Genomic DNA, 21,943 nt, shown 5'->3' on the forward strand with positions numbered 1-21,943 from the left:
TTTCCCTTTATTACCAAATTTTATATACTATAAAAATTAAAAAAGTCGAAAATAAAATCTTCATTTATTAAAATATATATGAAAAGTGTTATTGTTTTGATATAATTGCAGAAAAGTAGTAAAAAAAAAAAATTTTTAAACTATAAACACTCTATAAACACTCCCATGAGATTAAAGATTATTGTCTTTAAATATGACATATTTGTGAATTAAAGAATTTAAAATATAATATTTACCAACATAAATTTATATATATCTAAAAACTTTAGTAAGAATTAAAAAAAACTTTTCTTGCTTGTTCAAAAGTAAATTCATTTATAATATAATCATTTAATGACATAGATATTCCATTTAATTTTTCATTAAATAACTTGGAATTTTTATATTTATTAAAAGCTTTGGATTCCAAAAAATTTTCTATTGTTTTGTATTTTTTTATAATTTCATGTGCTTTTACAGGGCCAATACCAGGAATTTTTGCACTATAATCACAACCTGATAAAATACAAAAATCTATGAACTGTTCATAATTTATATTTAATTCACTTAATAATTCTTCTTTATTAATAATGTGTCTTTTTTTTTTATTTGTTATGAATCTTATTAAATTAGGAGCTCCAAAAGCTAATGCATCAGTGTCATCTGACACAACGATGTCTTTTTCATGAGAACATTGAATTGCACACTCCTTTTCTGCATCATTTTTTGTAATAAAAATTGGAATTTTTTCTAATAATAAATAATTATAAATATCATTAGCTGTTTTAGAATTAATTTTTATAAATATATTTTTTTTAAATATATCATGAGCATCATCTTCGTCTACAACTTCCATTTTACATTTCTTGAAGTTCTTTTTTTCACATATGTTACATATGCTACTTTTTTTATCATTCAAAAACTTATTCATATTGATATTCTTTTTAATGTAACAATTATTTAAAGCATTGTCATTTATGCCCTCAGTATTTTTAATAATACAATATTTTGACGAATCTAAATTTAAAATATCAAATAAATTTTTTTTTTTTCTTATAGAATTTCTTTCTTTCCATACATGTTTTTTACATTTGTAATCAATGGGCTGTAACTCAGATCTAGCACCAATATCTTCAATTATGTAAAGTGTATTAATTTTTAGAGATTTAAAATATTCATATTGATTCTTTAATAATTCTATGCTTTTCTTAATGATGTACTGTCGAATTAATATATGAGTAGATAATTCATTATTTTTATATTTATTCTCACGATTTTTATCATTTAATATATGTTTCCAAGCAACATACATAAATTTATAAATAAAAAATGTTCCATCAATTATAAATTTTTTACCCTTAAAACTTTTTATATCATCTATTTTTTTAATAGTATTAGGAATTTTCTTATTTATAAATCGTATTAACCCCTTAATGGTCATAATATTTTTGTCAATTTTCTCTAATTTCCCAGAAAAAAAAAAAAATTATGCATATATATAAATATATGCTCTTTACATCACAAATATATCTAGATATATGTGATTAAAAAAAAATTATATTATTTAACAAAAATTTTACATTATTTAAAAAAATCTGTATATCATTTAATAAAGCTGATTAATTCCCTTGTATATTAATGTATTTTTATTATTTCTAATTCAAATAAATATATATGACTTTTTTTTCAGTAGCCAAAATGTTCTGTTGATTATGTTAACTATTAATATTTTGCAAAAATAAGTTATTAAGTATTTATGTTAAGCATATAATCATTCTTTTATAATAATACTATTTCAAAAATTAACAAAAAGTTAAATGGAACAATATTAAAAAAAATGTGCATAGGAATATATTTATTTTCTATAATTTTTCTTTCATATGATTATTATAACTAATAATGTAAGTTACTTTTTAAGTTAAATAGAATTAAAATATACATATTTTATTTTCATATTCTTGAATTTTTTTATACTAATATTCATAATATAAAAAAAAAAAGGAAATTCTTTGAGCAAACTATATATATAACCAAAAAATTAAAATTCATTTACTTTTCTTTTTTAATGCCATTATAGTTAAAATATAATATTATTGTTTCAAATTAATTTTTAATTTATCAATTCGTATTATTAGTAAAAAATTAAAAAAAAAAAAATTTTTTTTATTCAGTGATTATGTTTATTAATATGTATATTAAAATAAACAATAATAAAATCAAAACTTCTCATAAAGAAGTTAATTTGAACCGTCAATATTTGATATATCATTATTATTATTCATATTTAATATACTTATATATATATTTGTATTCATATTTATTTTTTTTTTTTTTTTTTTTTTTTTTTTTTCTTTTTTTTTTTTTTTTTCTTTTTTTTGCATAAAATGGTTTATGGGATAATCATTCACTCTTCTGAATGTGAAACAAATTTTTATTTTAGTTATTATTATGATGAGGAAAACGATGATGAATATAAATACATTAGACAACAGGTAAAAAAATAAAAATAAGAAAATTATAATTTTATACTTTTAAATATTCATCATCCAAAATTTACAGACTATAATTAAAAGAGTTATTGAAGAAAATAAGTATTATGAAGAAGACAAAGAAAAGTGTGAAAATATTAGTAAAGGCAACACAGAAAAATATTTTGAATTATTCAACCTTTTTCTCTCAAAGTAAAGGATAAGTAATTTTATATATATATATATAATATATCTATTTTTTATATATGAAAAAAAAATTTCACATTATTAGAAATGTTAATAATGAAATTAAAATGGATAATGAAGGCATTTTTAGAATAGTCAATTCTTCTTTATTCAAAAATAAAGTAAACGTTATATGGAAAGTTTTAAACAAGTAATAATTATATAAATAAATATGTATTTATGCTAATTATAACTTTATATATGAAGACAAATTTTTTTAATATTTTTAACAGAATTTGCTACACTTTAATATGCTTTGAACATGAAAATATTCACTTGGTTTAAAGAAAAAATAGAATAAAAATAAATTATTTTTTTATGTTATACTAATTTATGAATAATTCTTAATATAGGCTGACTATTTCTTGTATAATTTTATTTATGTTTTAAGAGAACATTACGATAAAATGAAAAAATTTAGAAAACAAAGTGTGGTTACGAATTATATATTAAAAATGTTCATTAAAAAAATAAAAAATTAATTTTACCTACTTATTTTTTTTATTTTTTACAGAATTTATTTAACCCTGATGAAATTTTAGCTATACTTTACTACTTCTTACCAAGTTACTAAAACTATAAAATGTTTATATATACTTAATTTTTTATATTTTTATGCATATAATTACGTATTTATAATGCATTAATTAGAAGGGAAGTTGATGTTAATTAATTATAACCATACAAAAATTCTATATAATAAAGTTAAAGAGTTCCTAGAAAATAAAGCAAAATTGTCATCCAAAGTTTCTAAAATTATAAAAAAAAATTTTATTTATTGTTATGCATATTCATATATTTATTTTATATTAATAATTTTCTTTTTTTTTTTTTTTAGAAGGAAAATGATCACTTAAAATCTTGTAAAAATTATACATAATAAAGCTAAAAATACTTTAGGAAGCATAAAAAAACTCGTATGTAATTCTTTTTCTTAGATAATAATTAAATTATTTTAATATTAAACATAATGCATATATATATATAATTTTTATAATCCCCTTTAAATCCTTTTCCTCTCTTTTTAGGTAAGAATAAATTATTATTCTTTATATTATTAATTTTGAATGACAAAATACGTTAATATATCTTGTATATGAAATTATTTAAAATTTTTTTTTTTTTTTTATATAAGTAAATATAACAAAGTTTGAAGGAAAAAAAAAGTTCACAAAAAAATTTACAACTCTAGATATATATATATATATATATATATATTTATTTTTTTTGTTTGTTTCTTTCTTTTGAATATCATTTTATAAATTTTCTACCTTTTATGTGTGTTATTCTTATATAATAGATTCTTAAAATGACTTGTTATTTTAACATAAGATACATCAATATATTATATATATGTTGCTTTTGCTTACAAGTATAGACCTTCTGGTATGTTTCCTTTTTTTTGAAATAAAGCTTTGTCTCTTGCTTTACGCAAATCTACCTGAGTAATTTTCATTCTTCTTTCTCGAAGAGCTAACAACCCTGCTTCAGTACATATTGCCTTAATGTCAGCACCTGACAGCTCATCTTTTGACATAACGAATTCTTCTAAATCTACATCAGGAGACATAGTCATTTTACTTGTATGAATCTGAAATATTCTTCTTTTAGTTTTGGTGTCAGGATTAGGTAACTGTATCTTCCTATCAATTCTTCCCGGTCTAATTAAAGCAGGATCTAATGAATCAATTCTATTAGTGGCCATAATAACTTTAACATCACCCCTTGAGTCAAATCCATCTAATTGATTTAATAATTCTAACATAGTTCTTTGGATCTCTCTTTCTCCTCCACTAGTTGCTTCATATCTTTTTGTTCCAACTGCATCAATTTCATCAATAAAAACAATAGATGGAGCATGATCTTCAGCAACCTTAAACATCTCTCTGACCAATTTTGGTCCATCTCCTAAATACTTTTGTATTAATTCAGACCCAACTACTCTTAAAAATGTAGCTGAAGTTTCATTAGCCACTGCTTTAGCCAGTAAGGTTTTTCCAGTACCTGGAGGGCCATATAAAATTACTCCTTTAGGTGGTTTAATACCAATATCTTCATATAGCTCTGGATGAGTTAATGGTAATTCAACTGCTTCTTTTATTTCCTGAATTTGAGATTCTAATCCACCAATATCAGCATAGGATTCCAAAGGAGCCTTTTCTACTTTCATAACAGATACTAATGGATCCACTTCATCTAATAATATTCCAACTACACTGTTGGTTTTATTATTTAATAAAACAGAGCAACCAGGTTCTAATAAATCTTTATCAACGAACGATAAAATGTTTACATAATATTCTGGACCGACTGATGTAGCAATGATACCATGATTTTCATCTATCAATTCTTCTAATGTTCCAACACTCATAGGAGATCCTCTTAAGTCATCTATTTTTAATTTTACATAATTTTTATCATCAGTTGTTTTTATTTGCTCTTGGTTTGTTATATATTCTTCTTCTAATAATAAATAATCTTTTATTCTCTCTAATTTTAGCAATTTTAATCTACATTTTGTATTTGGTGTAACATTGGGTAATTTAGAATGTCCTGAAATTCCTTTGTTCTTTTTTTTTCTTTTTCCTATATGAGATGGAGGAGTGCTTTCTAATTTTTTTTTTTCCTTATCCTTGTCCTTTCCTTTATCTTTATCATCCTTTTTTCCTATAATATATAAAAGCATATACAGAAAATATATTTATGTATATATTGTTTACATTACATTTTATTTTCAATATTCTACTAAAAAAAACTCTTATAAATAAAAAAAATTTTATTAAATTTTTAAAAAAGTTTAAATTTTCATCTTATTTTATATAACTTTGTTATGTAATACTTTTATAGAGATTTACTTCATTTTATTTTATTTTTTTTATATTTCATATTTTATATAAATAATTACCCAAAAACCCATAAGGAGAATTCATACCGCCCTGAGTATTACCCATTTTTTATTTAATTTTATTTTTTATTTGTTTTTTTTCTTTTTTTAGTTTAAATATATATTTTAATTTTTTATTATATTCCGTATTTTCTTATATATATATATATATTTTTTTTTTTAACCATATTTAAATATATATTTCTTTGTAAATAATATATGTTAATTGGAAATTATTTTCTTAATATAACTTATTTAAATTGTTGTTTTTAAGTTTTTCCTTTTATTTCACTTTATATTCTTTATATTGAATTATTATATATTTTTTCAGTTTTCACACATTATTTTTTTATTTATATATAGAATGAAAAACAATTTATGCAATAAAAATGTTTATTTTTTTGTTTATGTAATATTAATTAATTGAAAAAATTTCAAGTAATAAACGAATATTTTTACTTTTTAATATTTTCATTAAAAGGAAAAAAAAAAAAGTATTAATAAAAAAATTAAAAATACGTATTTGTTTGATTCAAGTATTCAAAAAAAAAAAAAAAAAAATTCAAGAATAATACATTATTTCATTAAAATTTTAATTTTTTTTTTTATGAAAAATATATTGCTTTTTTAATTTTATCTTTATTTTTTTTGAATAATTTTATTAAATATATCATGCTATATATTTTTTCATTTTTACTTTTATTTGTATAAATCAGTAAATTCATTTGTGTATATGCCTATTATTCATTTATTTTAACTGCATAAATTATCAATATTTACTCATGTAATTTTTAGTTGTATTTTCATTTAACTATAGGGTTCACCTTAATTTTCATTAATTTTTTTTTTCCCCTTTTAAAATTTACTTTTTATTTTTACATAAATAAGAAATAAATATACATAAAGAAAAATCATATCATTTTCAAATATAATAAATAACAAAAGAAAAAACAACAAAAATAAAGTGTAAAAACCTCTCTCATAATATAACATTATTTTATTGTTTTTTTTTAATAAACTGAAAGAGCAATTAGCTAATTATTATCAAATTAAAAATACAAAAAATAAATATATCTCAAGTTTTTTCATTACTTATTATATGCAAATCCAAAACATTTTTTATACACTCTCAAGACTTCATAATTTACATGTGTGTTTAAAAGAATATATGTTTAATTAATTAAAATTTTTTTTTAAACAAGCTTAATGAAATTTTACCTAAAATGGCAAAAAAAGGAAAAAAAAAAATTTTTAAACTCATTGTTTTGTAGAAATGGAATGATTTATAAAAATAAATTTAAAAAGGAACATAATATATATTTTATCTAATAAAGAAAACAATGTAAAAATAAGAGAATTAGCCATATCATTACTATATAAATTTTTTATGTGTAAATCTGTTAATATATATGTATTTTTTTTAATTAATTCAAAAAAGACTATTTAAATAAGTTTTTTTTTTTTTTTTTTTTTTTTTCGTGTGCTAAATTTCATTATCTATATTACTCTCTATATATATAAATATAAATTTTTTGTTAAATAAATAAGTTAAAAAGTAAATATATCCTTGTAAAAATTCTTGTGCATTATTTTTTTTTTTTTTAATATATAATAGATAAAACATATTATTTGAAATATGTAACTTCAAATAATAAAAAAATTAGACTAACTGTTAATTAATCAATGAAACATCTTTAATTAATATATATATTGTTTAGAATTTATAGAACATGCTATTCTTATTTTTCTCTTCTTTTTTTTTTTTTTTTAAAATAAAATGGATTGCAAATTATTGTACGAGATAATAGTTATGATTGTATTACACATAATATTCTATAAAGTATCCATTTACTATCTTCTGAGGTATTTAGACATTTTAAATCATTCAAATAAATTTAATAAAAACATTTTTTTTATAACCTTTTTAGTGTGTATGTCTATATTTTCACTTTTTATATTTGAGTTATCAAATGTCGTTTCTAATATTATAATTATATATATTTGGCATATTGATATATGTATTTTAGTATTTTTGTTATATTTAATAATACCAGTAGAATTTATTAACACAATATTTGACTCAAATAATTATAAAGAAATATTATCTCCGGAATTTAACTCTCATTCACATATCAAATTACTGAAAAAATATTATGCAAAAATTAGTGCTATGAGCAAGCACAACAAAATAAACAAAAAAACAAAAAAACATTTTTTTTTTTTTAGAAGTATAATATTTCTATCCTTTCTTTGGTTAGGTTTGGGCCAATTGAAAAATGTCATATATAAAAAAAACTATAATTATGTTATTGCAGATGATAATACTATAAATATTACAGAATATTTATTATATAAAAGTAATGATAAAAAAAATCAAAGCAGAATTCTCAATAGAAATGTCTATTATTTATTTGAAAACAAATATAAATGTATTAATTATTTGAGAGAGTTTAATGGGAAATATAAAAAGAAAAAAGAAAAAAGAATAAAAATATATTTTAATCAAGTCTATAATATTATAAATATTTTTTTTTTTGTCGTAATTAATTCTTTTATGATTTTTCACAAATCTGTAGTTAGAGAGTTGCTAATAAATATTTGTGCTTTAGGGGTAACAATCAATTCAATAGTTGCTGGAATATCCTCCATATATTTTATATATGATTATATGATAACATTTATTTATTTTTTAAGTTTACCAAAAATTCAAATACAAATATACAATATTGAAGAACGAATTTTAATTAATTTAGCAAACTATATGTTTAAAAAAGAAGAAATGGAAAAGATTCAAAGCAATATAAAAATTGACTCAAAATTTTTTTTATATGACTTAAAAGGTTTCCATAAAAATAATAATAATACAGAAGAAGATAAAAATATAAAGAAAGAAACTCTAAATAACTATATTAGAAAAGAAAAAAAATCTTCCTTAAAGAAAGCATCATTTCTTATAAATATTACAAATAAATTCAATAATATATGCCGATTAAAAAATAACAGTTTTTTAAAGAATGAAAGTAGTCAAATAAAAAGTGATACTATCAGATATCAAGAAAAAAGTAGAAAGTTTAGTGCACGTAAAAAAAGTAGTCGAGTAAATTTTAATTTATTAGACGAATACAAAGACAAACAAAAAAACGGAAATTTTAGTGATCACGAGTCAACTGTAATTAATCATTTTTATAAAAATATGAACAAAAGTAATGTTATTAAGTTAAAAAGATCTGGTAGTTGTCCTCCTTTTATAACAGAAAACAATGTTGAAAATTTAGGTGAAAGTTATATAGATAACCAAAAAAGTTTGCTAACAAAATTTAATTCTTTGAATATGGCAACAAACTATAAATATAATTCATTAATAACAGAAAAAATGAATATAATGAAGAAAGAAGAAAAAAAAGATACATATAATACAGGAGATACAATATCTAAAAATTTATTTTTAAAAAATATAAGTCCTCCATTAAATAAATTGGATATAATAAAATATAATGAAAATAGTGAAAATAAGACTAATCAATATATAAATGAAACATACATAAATTCGAAGGAAAAAAAAAATATCGAAGAAAAGGAAAAAACAAATCTTATCAAAGAAAAAGAAAAAACAAAGCAAGAATATATAAATGAAGATGATATTCTATACAAAACAAATAATCAAGCGACAACAATAGAGAATATAGAAAATTATAATAAGCTTAAAAAAGAAATTGAGAATATTGTCTATACAAATACAAGCATGTATTATTCATTAAATTCGATTTTGAGTAGAAAATTTGAAATTCAAAAAAATAAAAATTGCCTCTTAGGGAGAGTTAATGTATTTTTAAATTCAATTATGTTTTTAAGTGTTGTTTATAAAATAATTATGTCAACATTAAATGTTATATTTATAAGAATTTATATAAGAGATCCATTCTCAAAAATTATCGAAAAGATATGTTTATTTTTTAATGTAAAATATAATATTGCAATAATATATGCACCATATATATCATTAATATATGTATCTTATATTGTAGCAATAAATATGAAAAAGTTTCTACAGCAAATAATTCAAATATCTACTTACTTTTCATTTTATTTTAAGTTATTTTCTAATATATGGATATTACTCATTTCTGAACTGATGGGATTTTATTTTGTTACAAATTCTTTACTCTTAACATCTTATCTGCCAGTTAATTATAATCACATCATGAATTTTGTTATAGGAAACAATTACGATTATAAAATATTTCATTTGCACTCTGATTATGTTTTTATTACTTCTTTTTCTTTTACATTAATGTTTTGTATTTTATACATGATTTATTTCTATTTTTTTTAATTATCCTTTATATTTTTTTTTTTAACTAATTTTGCGTAATTCACCTTTATATTCTTTATTATGCTTACCAATTATTTTTAATACACACTATAGAATTAATGAAAAAAAATTCAATTATATAATATTAATTTTTTTTTTCTTTTTTATCTATTTGTTAAATTTTGCATAAATTAATTCATTTTAATTCTTTTTAATTCAATTTCATATTAATATAATACATAGTGTTTAATTAAAAATATAAATTTTAGAATTATATCAAATAACAAAAATTTTTAATTAATAATTACAACACCCTAAAAAATTTTATTCAATTAATATTACATACAAATACCATAAGTTGTATTTTTTTACTTATATTTTAGAATAATATAAAAATTTAATTTTTCAATTATGCTTTTTTATAAAGTCTATAAAAAATTATTGATAAGTACATTTTATTTTTATTTTTGTCTATTTTTTTTTCTTTTATGATTTATAAAAACTCGTAGATGTTATATGATATATTTGTGAAAATAGGAATATTTAATTTTTGACAAAGATATATCTTAATTTTCTTTAACATTTAATAATAATAAAAGAAAAAGAAAAAATTAGACAAAAAAACAGTTTAAATATTTTTTATTTTAAACATTATTATTTTAATTTATTTATTTTTTTTTATTTTTTTATTTTTTTATATTATAATAGATGTCTACATATATATATCTTTTTTTTTTTTTGATTCATTTTTTCTCTTTTTCATATATTTTTTAATAATAAAATATTTTCTATTCATAAATGTAAATATTTTAAAGTTCCTTTATATATAATAATTTTTTTTCATCTTTTTTATGCTTTTTTAATCAAATTAATGTTATTTGATTATAAAAAATAATAAGTAAATTTTTGTGATCAATTTTAATCAAAAAAAAGATTAAGTTTAATTATTTGGTTTATATATATTTTTTTTGCTTATGCGTGCAAATTTTTATATTTCTGTGAACTTTTAAAAAAAAATAGAGGTTAGATATTATTGAATTTTTTTTTGAAATTTTTTTTTTTATCATACATATAACACATGTATATATATGCTTTTTTTCATTTATTTTTATAATGGGTATATGATAATGCACGTAATTAAGTATAAATTTTTTGATCAAAATGCAGTTCATCTTTTCTTAGAAGATATTTGTCATTACATTAACGGAATAACATATTAATTAATTTTTTAATTTAGTAATAAAAAGAGTTAAAATTATAAGAAGATTATAAAAAATATAATATATTATTGTAAAATTTAAAAAGTATTATATATATATATATATATATATATATATATATATATACTTTTTAATCTTAAGATATGAGAAAATATTTTTGAGAATTATATCATTGTATTTTTTACAACGGGATAAAGCAAATAGATTTTTTCAAAAAATCAAGCTCAGAAATGATTAAAGTTGCATCAGGATGATTAAAAAAAAATTTTTTTATTTTTGAAATTTGATCTAAAAAATTATTTCTTAATTTTTATTATTTTAATTTTATATTTTTTATTATTTTATTTTTATTTTTATAATTTTAATTTTAATTTTAATTTTATTTTATTTTTTTTTTTTTTATCACGGGAAAAATAAAAATAAATTTTTGCTTTCCATTATTTACACTTTTTTTTTAATAATATTTTAATTAAATTTTATTTTTTAATATAATAATATTTTTATAAACATAAAATACTATTTATAATATTTTAATAGTCCAATTTTTCTTCTATTTAATTAAAAAATAATCTCATATTTTAATAGACTTTTATATGTTATAATTAAATATTTCCTAAATTTATAAATATATTCTCCATACTTATAATATTTGTATTAAAGAACTATTATTTTTTTTTGTCTCCTTTTTCTTGTTCTTTTAGAATTTTTTTTTCTTTTTTTTTTTTTATATCTTACGTTATTTTTTGTCTTTTAAATTTTCTTTTTCTTTTTACATTAATTTTTTTTTTTTATTTCTGTATATTGTTTATATATCCATATCAATTTAAAATGAGTGTATCTTCAGAAATTAAATGTCAATTTGCAAAAACAAAAATATGCAAACATTTTTTGGAAGATAAATGCTTAAATACAGATAACTGTAATTATGCTCATGTGTTAGAAGAATTAAGGCCACTACCAAATTTAGTTAATACTAAATTATGTAAAAGTTTAAAGAGGAATGAAATATGTAACACTCCAAATTGCAAATATGCACATAAAATTGAGCAATTACAACCAAGTACTGATTTAGCTACTTATAAAACTACTATGTGCTATTTTTGGAAAAAAAAAAAATGTATGAATCAAAGCAAGTGTAGATTTGCGCATGGACTAAAAGAAATCAGACCTTTAAAGATAAAAGAAACAGATAAGAGAAAACATTTATCAGACTCAAAAGAAAATGTAAATTTAGATACAGTTGAATGTATACGAAATCTTCTGTCTAACGTTTTGTTTTTTGAAAATGTACCCACTATAAAAAAGGATTATTCAAATTCTAATAGCACTTTAAATCCATACAAAACTTTTAATTTGAATTCTACTGCTTTTTCCACTTCAAGAGAAAATAATTATTCCAATTCAAACTGCACTGAAAAATCAGAACATCAAAGTTTAGATATGTTTTCATTGGAAAGAAATATACTTAATTTGGAATTAATCTCCAATAAAAAAGAAAATAAAAACTTTGAATTATTTTCATTTAATGATGAATCTAACAAAACAGAATTAAATGATGATGATGATTATTTTAATGAATTATACAAATGTATAAAAAAAGAATTATCTAAAAACGTGGAAAACATATGCAGTTATTAATTATATCTAACACATATATATATAGTATTTAATAAAATTATAAATAATAAAGAATCACTAAATTGCTTACATAAAATATTATGGTTCCTAATGTGCATAGATTAAAAATATTTATAAAGCTTTATCAAAATTATATCTATATATATTTTTTTTTTTATTAACAATATTATTAAAGAGAAAAAACAATGATATAGTGTTCAAGAAGAAGAAAAATATATAAAAATTTATGCATTAAATAACAACGGTATATAGAAATATGTATTTTTGTACTTACGCTCTTGTAAATAATTTAAATCATTTGAATTTTGTAAATTATTTATTATGAATTACAAATTTTTATTTATTACTAATTTGATGTTTTTATTACACATTGAGTTAATTTGTGTATTTTTATGATTGCATTAGTCGTTTGTGATTATATTAATGTTATATATTTAAGAGAGAAAATATATATGCTTTTAACTTTTTTTTTTTTTTTCGTCTTTTCCGTACTACATTTTGTCCTTCCGTTTTATTTTCAAATTATTTATTTTATTTACAACATATTCAATTTTTTTTTTTTTTCTATTGCATGATTTATATAAAATTTTTTTTATGTAAAACTAGAACAGTAGCAAATATTTTTTTATATTCTATTATGAAATGCTATTTTTTTACATTATGCTTTTTCTTTCTTTTTTTTAATGTCCAAGTTGTCTATCTTATTTATATTATTTAAAATTTTTTTTTGTTTATTTTTATTATATAAACAAAATTAATTCGTGTATTATTTAAATACATTTCTTTTAAGTATTAAGTCTATATATTCATAAAATTATTTTTTGTACATATTCTTACAAGAATAAAGGGAAATTATTTATGTATGTGAATTTTTTTTTTGTTCTATTTTCTTATGATACTAAAATATTTTATACACCAATTAAAGATGCTAAAGAAATTTTTGTCCATCAAAAATACATTTTTTTTTAATATAATTAGTTTAATTAAAAAGTATTATTTGATATTATTGTATTTTTTTTTTTTATTTTGTATGTGTATGTGTAAATTTCTTTTTCTTTAATTTGACCAAAAATATATTATTTTTTTTTTTTTTTATAATTATGAAAATTCATATTCCTTTTTTACTTTTAAGAACATATATAAAAAGCTTACTTCTACGCGACACTTTAAAAAAAAATTCAATAGAATATTTAATGTAGTATAGTAATAATATTATTAAAAAAATTAATTATATTTACTCTTCGATTACAAAAAAAAAAGACTAATAGAATGAACTAAAAATAAGTTTAATAAATTAGTGTATTTAATTTAAACTTAGTATTACTAAAGTAACCAACCCCCTTCATGATTATATTTCATAAAAATATATTATTTTCTGATAAAGATAGTCCCGGTGTATTCTTAAAATATATTTTATATTTAAGAAAATTTAGTCAATATTGGTAAAGTTATTTTAATTTTTTTTTTTTTTTTTAATAATATAATATTTTTTTTCATTTGCAAAACCATATTGCCAAAAAAAAAGTAAAAAAAAAGAAAATGAAAATTTTTTTCTACATATATTTAAATGTATTTAATATCGTGCCAAAAAATAAAAAACTAAATAAATATATATTTACTTATTAAAATTTTATGCTGTAATGTAAAAATACAAAATTTATAAATATATACATCTTAGAAGAAAATGTGAGTTAATTATAGATAATTACATTTCTATGATACTGTAAAAAATGAAATTCTAATTACACATATATATATATATATATATATTATATATATATATATATGTATATATTTACTTTTTTATCTTGTTTTTGTTTTATTTTTTCTTTTTCTTTTTCTTTTTCTTTTTCTTTTTTTTTTTTTTTTGTTGTTGTACTATATAAAAGTATATGTAAATGTATATAAATAATAACTGTGTGTTTGCATATACATATTATGCTACTAATAAAGATAAAGGATCAATAAAAATAAAATATAAAAAATAAGAAATCAAATTATAAAATTATATAAATCCTGACATATATTCAATAAAAAAAAGAAAAATAATAATTTGTTATTACGTGTTAAAATTAGATAGAACAAGTAAATATATATTTATTTTTTTTAAGCTTCAACGTCTCCTTCCTCTTCTTCAAATTCTCCTTCTTCTTCTGCTGTTGCATCTTGATATTGTTGATATTCAGAAACAAGATCATTCATGTTTGATTCGGCTTCTGTAAATTCCATTTCGTCCATACCCTCTCCTGTATACCAATGCAAAAATGCTTTTCTTCTAAACATAGCTGTAAATTGGTCTGACACTCTTTTGAACATTTCCTGAATAGCTGTTGAATTTCCCACAAAGGTTACCGCCATTTTTAATCCCTTTGGTGGAATATCACAAACGCTAGATCTATTTTTAAAAAGAAAAAAATAATAATAAAAGATTATATTTTAATCAATAGAAGGGGGCAATAAGTATATATGTGTAAACTTGAATAATAAAAAAAGTACATTCTTTTATTTATGTTTGTGTAAAATAATTAAATCTATATTTAGTTTTATATAAATATAAATATTTAATCGTATACTTCCATATATATCAATAGTCATATTAATAGAGAACATTAATATATAGAATAAATGCTTTATGATTTAAAATATAAGTTACTTTGTATTATGAGGTATCCATTCGACAAAATAGGAAGAATTTTTATTTTGTACATTTAACATTTGTTCATCGACTTCTTTTGTTGACATTCTTCCTCTGAACATGGCGCATGCAGTTAAATATCTACCATGTCTTGGATCACTTGCGCACATCATATTTTTTGCATCAAACATTTGCTGAGTTAATTCTGGGACAGTTAAAGCTCTGTATTGTTGACTTCCTCTACTAGTTAAAGGAGCAAAACCAATCATAAAAAAGTGTAAACGAGGGAATGGAATTAAGTTAACAGCCAATTTTCTTAAGTCACTATTTAATTGACCTGGAAATCTCAATGAACATGTAACACCTGACATAGCAGCTGAAACTAAATGATTTAAGTCTCCATAAGTTGGGGTTGTTAATTTTAAGGTTCTAAAACATATATCATATAAGGCCTCGTTATCTATAACTTGTACTTCATCAGCATTTTCTACTAATTGATGAACTGATAATGTTGCATTGTATGGTTCAACAACAGTATCAGAAACTTTAGGGGAAGGAAAAACTGAAAACGTTTCCATAATACGGTCTGGGTATTCTTCTCTAATTTTACTAATCAGTAAAGTACCCATTCCACTACCAGTACCACCACCTAAAGAATGAGTAATTTGAAATCCTTGAAGACAATCACATCCTTCTGCTTCTTTTCTAACTACATCTAAAACTGCATCTATTAGTTCTGCACCTTCAGTGTAATGCCCCTTAGCCCAATTATTTCCTGCTCCTGTTTGACCAAACACAAAATTATCAGGTCGAAACAATTGTCCAAAAGGACCTGCACGTACACTATCCATAGTTCCTGGTTCTAAGTCCATTAATATAGCTCTTGGGACATATCTACCTCCTGTTGCTTCATTGTAAAAAACATCAACTCTTTCTAATTGTAAATCACTATCACCTCTATATGTACCACTCTAAAAAGGAAAAAAAATATATATATAATTTCATAAAGAGAAATTAAAATATATGTAAAATTATATATATGCAAAACATATATTCATAAATACATCATAGAAAAAACAAAAATATAGCAGCACATCATATATTCATAAAAAAATTGCTACATCATAAATTTTGCTTAATGCTTATTTTATTAGGAATACACGAAGTTAACTATGTATTTAAAATAAAAAAAAGGTAAAGAATTAAATAAATAAATGGAATAAATTTATATCAACTAAAAAATTATCATTCTTTTCTATTTGCCATATATTTAAAATGTACACATAATAATTTTATAATACTTTATAGAATAATAATAAATTTTTATATTAATACATAATTAAAAAAAAGTTTATAAAGAATATTCATATGATATACTTTAAATGAAATTAAATTAACTATTCAAATATACATTAAACTAATAATGCTTTAAATACAATTTTTTTTTTTTATATTAATAAAAAGGAATATATAAAGTATTTAGAAAGAAAAAAAAAAAATAATAAACAATAGATAAATATATTAATAAAAACAATATGAATAAGTATTATTAAGATGCATATATATATATATATATATATATATAAGCTTTTAATTATATACTGGATCTATTCCATGTTCATCAGAAATAACTTCCCAAAATTTTGCACCAATTTGGTTACCACATTGGCCTGCTTGAATATGAACAATTTCTCTCATTTTTTAATGTATTGATCTCAATAATTAATTTTTTTTACAATTATTTAAAGAAAAGAAAAATAAAGTAAAAATTAAAAAATATCACATAAAAATATATTACTAGTAAAACATAAAAAAAAAAAAAAATAATAAATGAAAAGAAAAATGAGAGAATCAAGAAAATGAAAAAAAAAAAAAGGAAAAAGAAAAGAGATAGAAATAGAAATAGAAATAAGAATAGAAAAAAAAAATAAAAGAAATTAAATAAAATAAAATAAATAATATAATTAATTAATATATTTAAATTTCTTTCCTTTTATTTTTTTTTAAGTGTGTAAAAAAAAAAAAAAAAAAAAATTTAACTTTTAAAAATGGAAAGATTTTAATGATGACCATGCATAATTTTATTAGTAGCAATAGGTCAAAAAAAAAAAAAAAAAATATAGCATATATATATTATATAAATTTTTATTTAATATATATAATAAAAATATTTGCGTATATGTATGCGAGACTTTTAAAAATGTATCACATTTGTATATACAATGAAAAAATAATATGAATTATTTTTTTTAACGCTTTATATATTTTTATTTCAATGTGTATGCATAATGCACAATTAACATTTTTTAGTATAAAATATATATTAAAATAAGAGATTTTATATACTAAATTTTATAATGAATTCATCCGTTTTCGAATAAAATATATATAAATATATATATATTTTTTAATTTTTTTTTTAGAGGATTTAGCTTACTAGTTTATTGAAGTTTTTTTTTCATTTTATTGTTTTATTATTTTATTTTTATAGTGTGCGCTTATATAATTCTTAATTTGTTATTTATTTTAATTAAAAATTAAAAATAAAATTCTGTAAATTAACGATTATATTGCTATTTTTTTTTTTTTTTTAATATAAATAGACAAAATTATAATTTATTATAGCGTTAAAGAATATATTTACTAAAATATAGAAAATGTATTTTTGCTGGTTTTATTTATTCCTTCTTTTTTTTAAATAAATCTCAATATATTTATTTTAAAGTATATACCAACTTTTATGAATGAAAAAAATTAATATAAAATAAATAAATATTTCTTAAATCATTTATATATTTTATAATTATTTTTTAAAGTAAATTTATAATGTAAATTTTCAGGGCATAAAATCTTATAAATAGAAAATTTTCTACAATTTTTAAGAATTTTATGGAGAATTTAATAGAAATTGTAAAACTACTTCAGTGTTTTTTTTTTTACTTTTGTTTCTTTAATCTTATTTTCTTTACTTATACTTAATGTGCAAAGACATAATCATTTAAAAATTCAGCTAACATTAATAAATTATACATTTCTACATAAAAAGAAAAAATAAATAATAAATATAGGACAGCTTTTTTGTTTCCCCCCTTATTAAAAATAAAGTATTTGCAAAAGGAATTTTTCATTATACCTTTTATATGTTTAGAAAGTACAAAATATACAGTATAGGAGAATTTTTTATTAATAAAAGTTTTTAGTAATAGAAGCTTATATTCTAAATATCATGCCTAACTAAATATTGTATAGAAATTTTTTCTCTACTATTTTTTCTAAGAATATTTTGCTTTATTTTAATTAAGAAATTGCTGTATTTCTATATATTTTTAAATAACGCCACACGAAAAACAAAATTTCTATTAAGCTTATACCTATATTATGAAAATCTATATTCTTTTAGGAACTTATATATATATTATTAATTCTAATATATATTTTTTTCATTTGTTTTTTATGAGAAATTGTGTGCATATAATTATTTAAGTGGCATTACTGAAAGAGAAAGAATTTAGTTTCTTTATTAGCGTAAGCGTGTGCATATCTCTGCGTGCTATGAAAAAGTACTAATCTTTAATTACATTCTTTTATAAATTAAAAATAAGCAAATATAAAATCTCCTCCATGGTCATAATTTATACTATATAAAAATATTAAATAATAATAAAAGAAATTTTTTTGTTAATATGTATATGTTAGTAAACGAAGTTCATAAAAAATTAAATAGTATAAACATAATATCTATTCTTTAATAAGTAATAAATATATTTATTCATTTTTATTTTCTCTTTTTTGAGGATATATTAATTAGAACACCTTTATATGAAATTCATAAAAAAAAAATATTTCTTAGAAAAATTTTAACTTTAAATAACGAAATATAAAAAAAAATACAGGAAGTAATTTTAATATTTTGTACAAATATTGAAAACAATTATGCGCGTATATATTTAAATATATAAAATTAGAAAAAAAATAAGAAAAATTCAGAAAAAAAATTTTTTTTCTTATTGATAAATAATTTTCATTGCAATTCCTAAAAAAATTGAAAAATATATCTTATATCATTAATAAATTTTTATTACGCTATGTATTTTTTGAATATAAAGCAAAATTTTACATATATTAATTTTTCTAAAAAGATACATCATAAAAGATAAAGTATAAGCATCTATTTTGGGAGAGAATTGTAAAAAGTAAAAATATGAACAAAAAGAAATGTGATTAGTTAAATAGTTAAATTAAGATAGTTATATAATATAAAATAAAATAGACAATAAAAAAAAAAAAGGAATATATTATGTATGAATTTTTTAATTTATTTTTAATATATAAAATTTGGTAGATTATGTTTTTAATTATTATCGTTTCAAAAGAATATTTATAGAAAATATAACTGGTAGTCCATATAATTTCCAAAAAAAAAAAAAATTAATGTATTTAATTAATAATTAAAAAATACATTATAATATTAAAAATAATTAAAATTATACCTTTAAATGATATACACAAATAATATATTTTAAAATGATAAAAAAAAAAATTTTACAAAGATATGAAAGAATAAGATTTTAATGACTATTTATAATACATATAAAAAAATTAGTAAAAATAAAAAATCTAAAAAATACGTACTTAAAATAAAAATAATTTAAAAATATAATAAAAAAAATTAAAAAATATATTTATATATATAAAAAGATTTAATAAAATTATAATATTTCCATTCTAAGAAACAAAAAGATAATACTCTTTTTTTACTTCCTTTTTTGCTTTTTAATAAATTTTCTATTGTTTTTATCAGCTTCTCTTTTAAATCGAAAATCATTTTTTTTATTAAATATATTTTTATTATTTTGTACATCATTTGATTGATTTGGGTTATATTTACTTTGCATTTGTTGATATTGAGCTTTAGAACCAGAAGTGTTCATTTTTTTTTGTAAATTATTTGTAATATATTCTAATCTTTTTTCTAAATCAGATTTACAAGTAATTGCGATTGAAGGCTCAACAAAATTCCCAAGGGCATCAACCCTAGTGCATAAGGATAATTTTGCTGCAAGGGATCTACTGATTTTTCCTTTTAATTTTGGGGATGTTTGACCAACTATGGTTGCATGATATATAAGTCCATATTTTGGAGTTTTTGATTTTGTTTTTAGGGCTCTAAATAATGCTTTTTCTGATCCTAAGATTTGTAAAGTAGAACTTGGATGCTTAGCCAAAGATATTAATGATCCTGCTCTAGCTATTAATTTAGCACCTATTAAATCTCCCACTAAATAAGTTAAATTAGGTGCAATAGAATTCATTCTATATTTTAAGTACATAGCTAGTGACTCTCTATAATCTGTTAACTCTAATAATCTATCAGCTAATTCATTTATACAATTTAAATCATCTTCTTCTATTTCTGTTCCCATTGAAATTTCTGCCAATTGTTTAATCTCTTTTTGAATTTCTTCTGTTGTCTCTTCTAATAAATTCACATTTTTTGCATTAGATCTAAAACCTATAATTTTTACACATTTAGCATATATTTTGTTATCTGTTATAATTTTGCCTAACTCTGGAAAGTGCCAACCATACCACTCTTTTAATCTCATTGAAAAAACATTTATTTCTTTATCTAAATCTTCTAATAATCCCACTGCTTGAACTATCATTACATCTACTTTGTCTGCACTAAACTTTAGTTTAAATCTATTTAGTGAATGAGATAAACTTAATTTTAATAATTTTGAGTCTTCTTCTTTTACACCTACTAAAAGGTCATATATATGAGTCCTTATTCCTCTAATTATTTCTTGTGTTGAATTTGTATATGTTACATTTATATTATATTTTTTTTTTATTAAGCCACCTAATGCTTTATCACATAATGCTAAAGATTCATTTAAATTAGACTTTACTATATTTTTTTTTAAAAATTTTTTCAATCCTTTTCCCAATTTAGATTCCATTAATGAATTAGTTTCATCAAATGCATTTTGAAATTTTTTAAATTTACTAAAACTATATAAAGAGACATTTTTTCTTGCCTCTTCAGCACTTATAAAACATTTTTCAATATCCTTTACATCCGATTCAATTAATTTACTATTCTCAACCTTAAATAACCCATATCCTGCAGCTGTTTCTACTAAAATTAACATTTTTTTTTTTTTTTTTTGAAATAATATACTTTTTTAAAGCATGTAACTTTTTAAAAATTTTTTTTTGTTGAAGTTATCTATCTTAAGTATTATTTATTTAACTCCTTTTTTATTAAATGGATATTTTTTTTCAATAAAGGTGTTTTTAAAAATTTTTTTTTTTATATTTTTATAAGTTTATAGATACTTATATTCTTAAAGCATCTAAATATTTTTACATAATGCATATAAGTTTTTATTTTCATTAGAATATCAATTTAAAATTTTTTTTTTATATTTTTTCCTTTAATTAATAAAAAAATAGATTCTTATCCATAATTTTTTAAAAGCATTTTTTTAAATATCCATTTAAAAATACTGTTTTGAAAAAAGTTGACATATACCACTCTTCTGTTAAAAAAAAAAA

The 21,943-nt window shown here is 19.2% G+C and overlaps 7 protein-coding genes across 7 annotated transcripts; 3 read left to right on the top strand and 4 right to left on the bottom strand.

Annotated features, from left to right (window-relative positions):
* Window positions 1-265: 265 nt before the first annotated feature.
* On the bottom strand, window positions 266-1,420 carry PRELSG_0805900 (endonuclease, putative; the record flags this gene model as incomplete). The annotated part of the gene is made up of 1 exon (XM_028676117.1): window positions 266-1,420. One exon carries the CDS (start codon window positions 1,418-1,420, stop codon window positions 266-268), a length of 1,155 nt encoding a protein of 384 aa, XP_028532638.1.
* Window positions 1,421-2,363: 943 nt separating this feature from the next.
* Window positions 2,364-3,550, top strand: PRELSG_0806000 (conserved Plasmodium protein, unknown function; the record flags this gene model as incomplete). The annotated part of the gene is made up of 8 exons (XM_028676118.1): window positions 2,364-2,471; window positions 2,539-2,660; window positions 2,740-2,844; window positions 2,927-2,972; window positions 3,047-3,127; window positions 3,208-3,259; window positions 3,345-3,429; window positions 3,532-3,550. The coding sequence occupies 8 exons, from the start codon at window positions 2,364-2,366 to the stop codon at window positions 3,548-3,550; spliced, it is 618 nt and encodes a 205-aa protein (XP_028532639.1).
* A 509-nt stretch (window positions 3,551-4,059) lies between these two features.
* Window positions 4,060-5,644, bottom strand: RPT2 (26S protease regulatory subunit 4, putative; the record flags this gene model as incomplete). Its single annotated transcript, XM_028676119.1, has 2 exons — window positions 4,060-5,360; window positions 5,599-5,644. The coding sequence occupies 2 exons, from the start codon at window positions 5,642-5,644 to the stop codon at window positions 4,060-4,062; spliced, it is 1,347 nt and encodes a 448-aa protein (XP_028532640.1).
* Window positions 5,645-7,354: 1,710 nt separating this feature from the next.
* PRELSG_0806200 (conserved Plasmodium membrane protein, unknown function) lies at window positions 7,355-9,910 on the top strand (the record flags this gene model as incomplete). The annotated part of the gene is made up of 1 exon (XM_028676120.1): window positions 7,355-9,910. One exon carries the CDS (start codon window positions 7,355-7,357, stop codon window positions 9,908-9,910), a length of 2,556 nt encoding a protein of 851 aa, XP_028532641.1.
* Window positions 9,911-11,937: 2,027 nt separating this feature from the next.
* On the top strand, window positions 11,938-12,747 carry PRELSG_0806300 (zinc finger C-x8-C-x5-C-x3-H type, putative; the record flags this gene model as incomplete). Its single annotated transcript, XM_028676121.1, has 1 exon — window positions 11,938-12,747. One exon carries the CDS (start codon window positions 11,938-11,940, stop codon window positions 12,745-12,747), a length of 810 nt encoding a protein of 269 aa, XP_028532642.1.
* Window positions 12,748-14,853: 2,106 nt separating this feature from the next.
* Window positions 14,854-17,080, bottom strand: PRELSG_0806400 (tubulin beta chain, putative; the record flags this gene model as incomplete). The annotated part of the gene is made up of 3 exons (XM_028676122.1): window positions 14,854-15,142; window positions 15,401-16,353; window positions 16,985-17,080. The coding sequence occupies 3 exons, from the start codon at window positions 17,078-17,080 to the stop codon at window positions 14,854-14,856; spliced, it is 1,338 nt and encodes a 445-aa protein (XP_028532643.1).
* Window positions 17,081-20,136: 3,056 nt separating this feature from the next.
* On the bottom strand, window positions 20,137-21,537 carry NOP5 (nucleolar protein 5, putative; the record flags this gene model as incomplete). Its single annotated transcript, XM_028676124.1, has 1 exon — window positions 20,137-21,537. One exon carries the CDS (start codon window positions 21,535-21,537, stop codon window positions 20,137-20,139), a length of 1,401 nt encoding a protein of 466 aa, XP_028532644.1.
* Between the last annotated feature and the right edge of the window lie 406 nt (window positions 21,538-21,943).

Source organism: Plasmodium relictum (genome assembly GCF_900005765.1).
Source record: "Plasmodium relictum strain SGS1 genome assembly, chromosome: 8".
In the NCBI taxonomy this organism is placed as follows: Eukaryota; Apicomplexa; class Aconoidasida; order Haemosporida; family Plasmodiidae; genus Plasmodium; species Plasmodium relictum.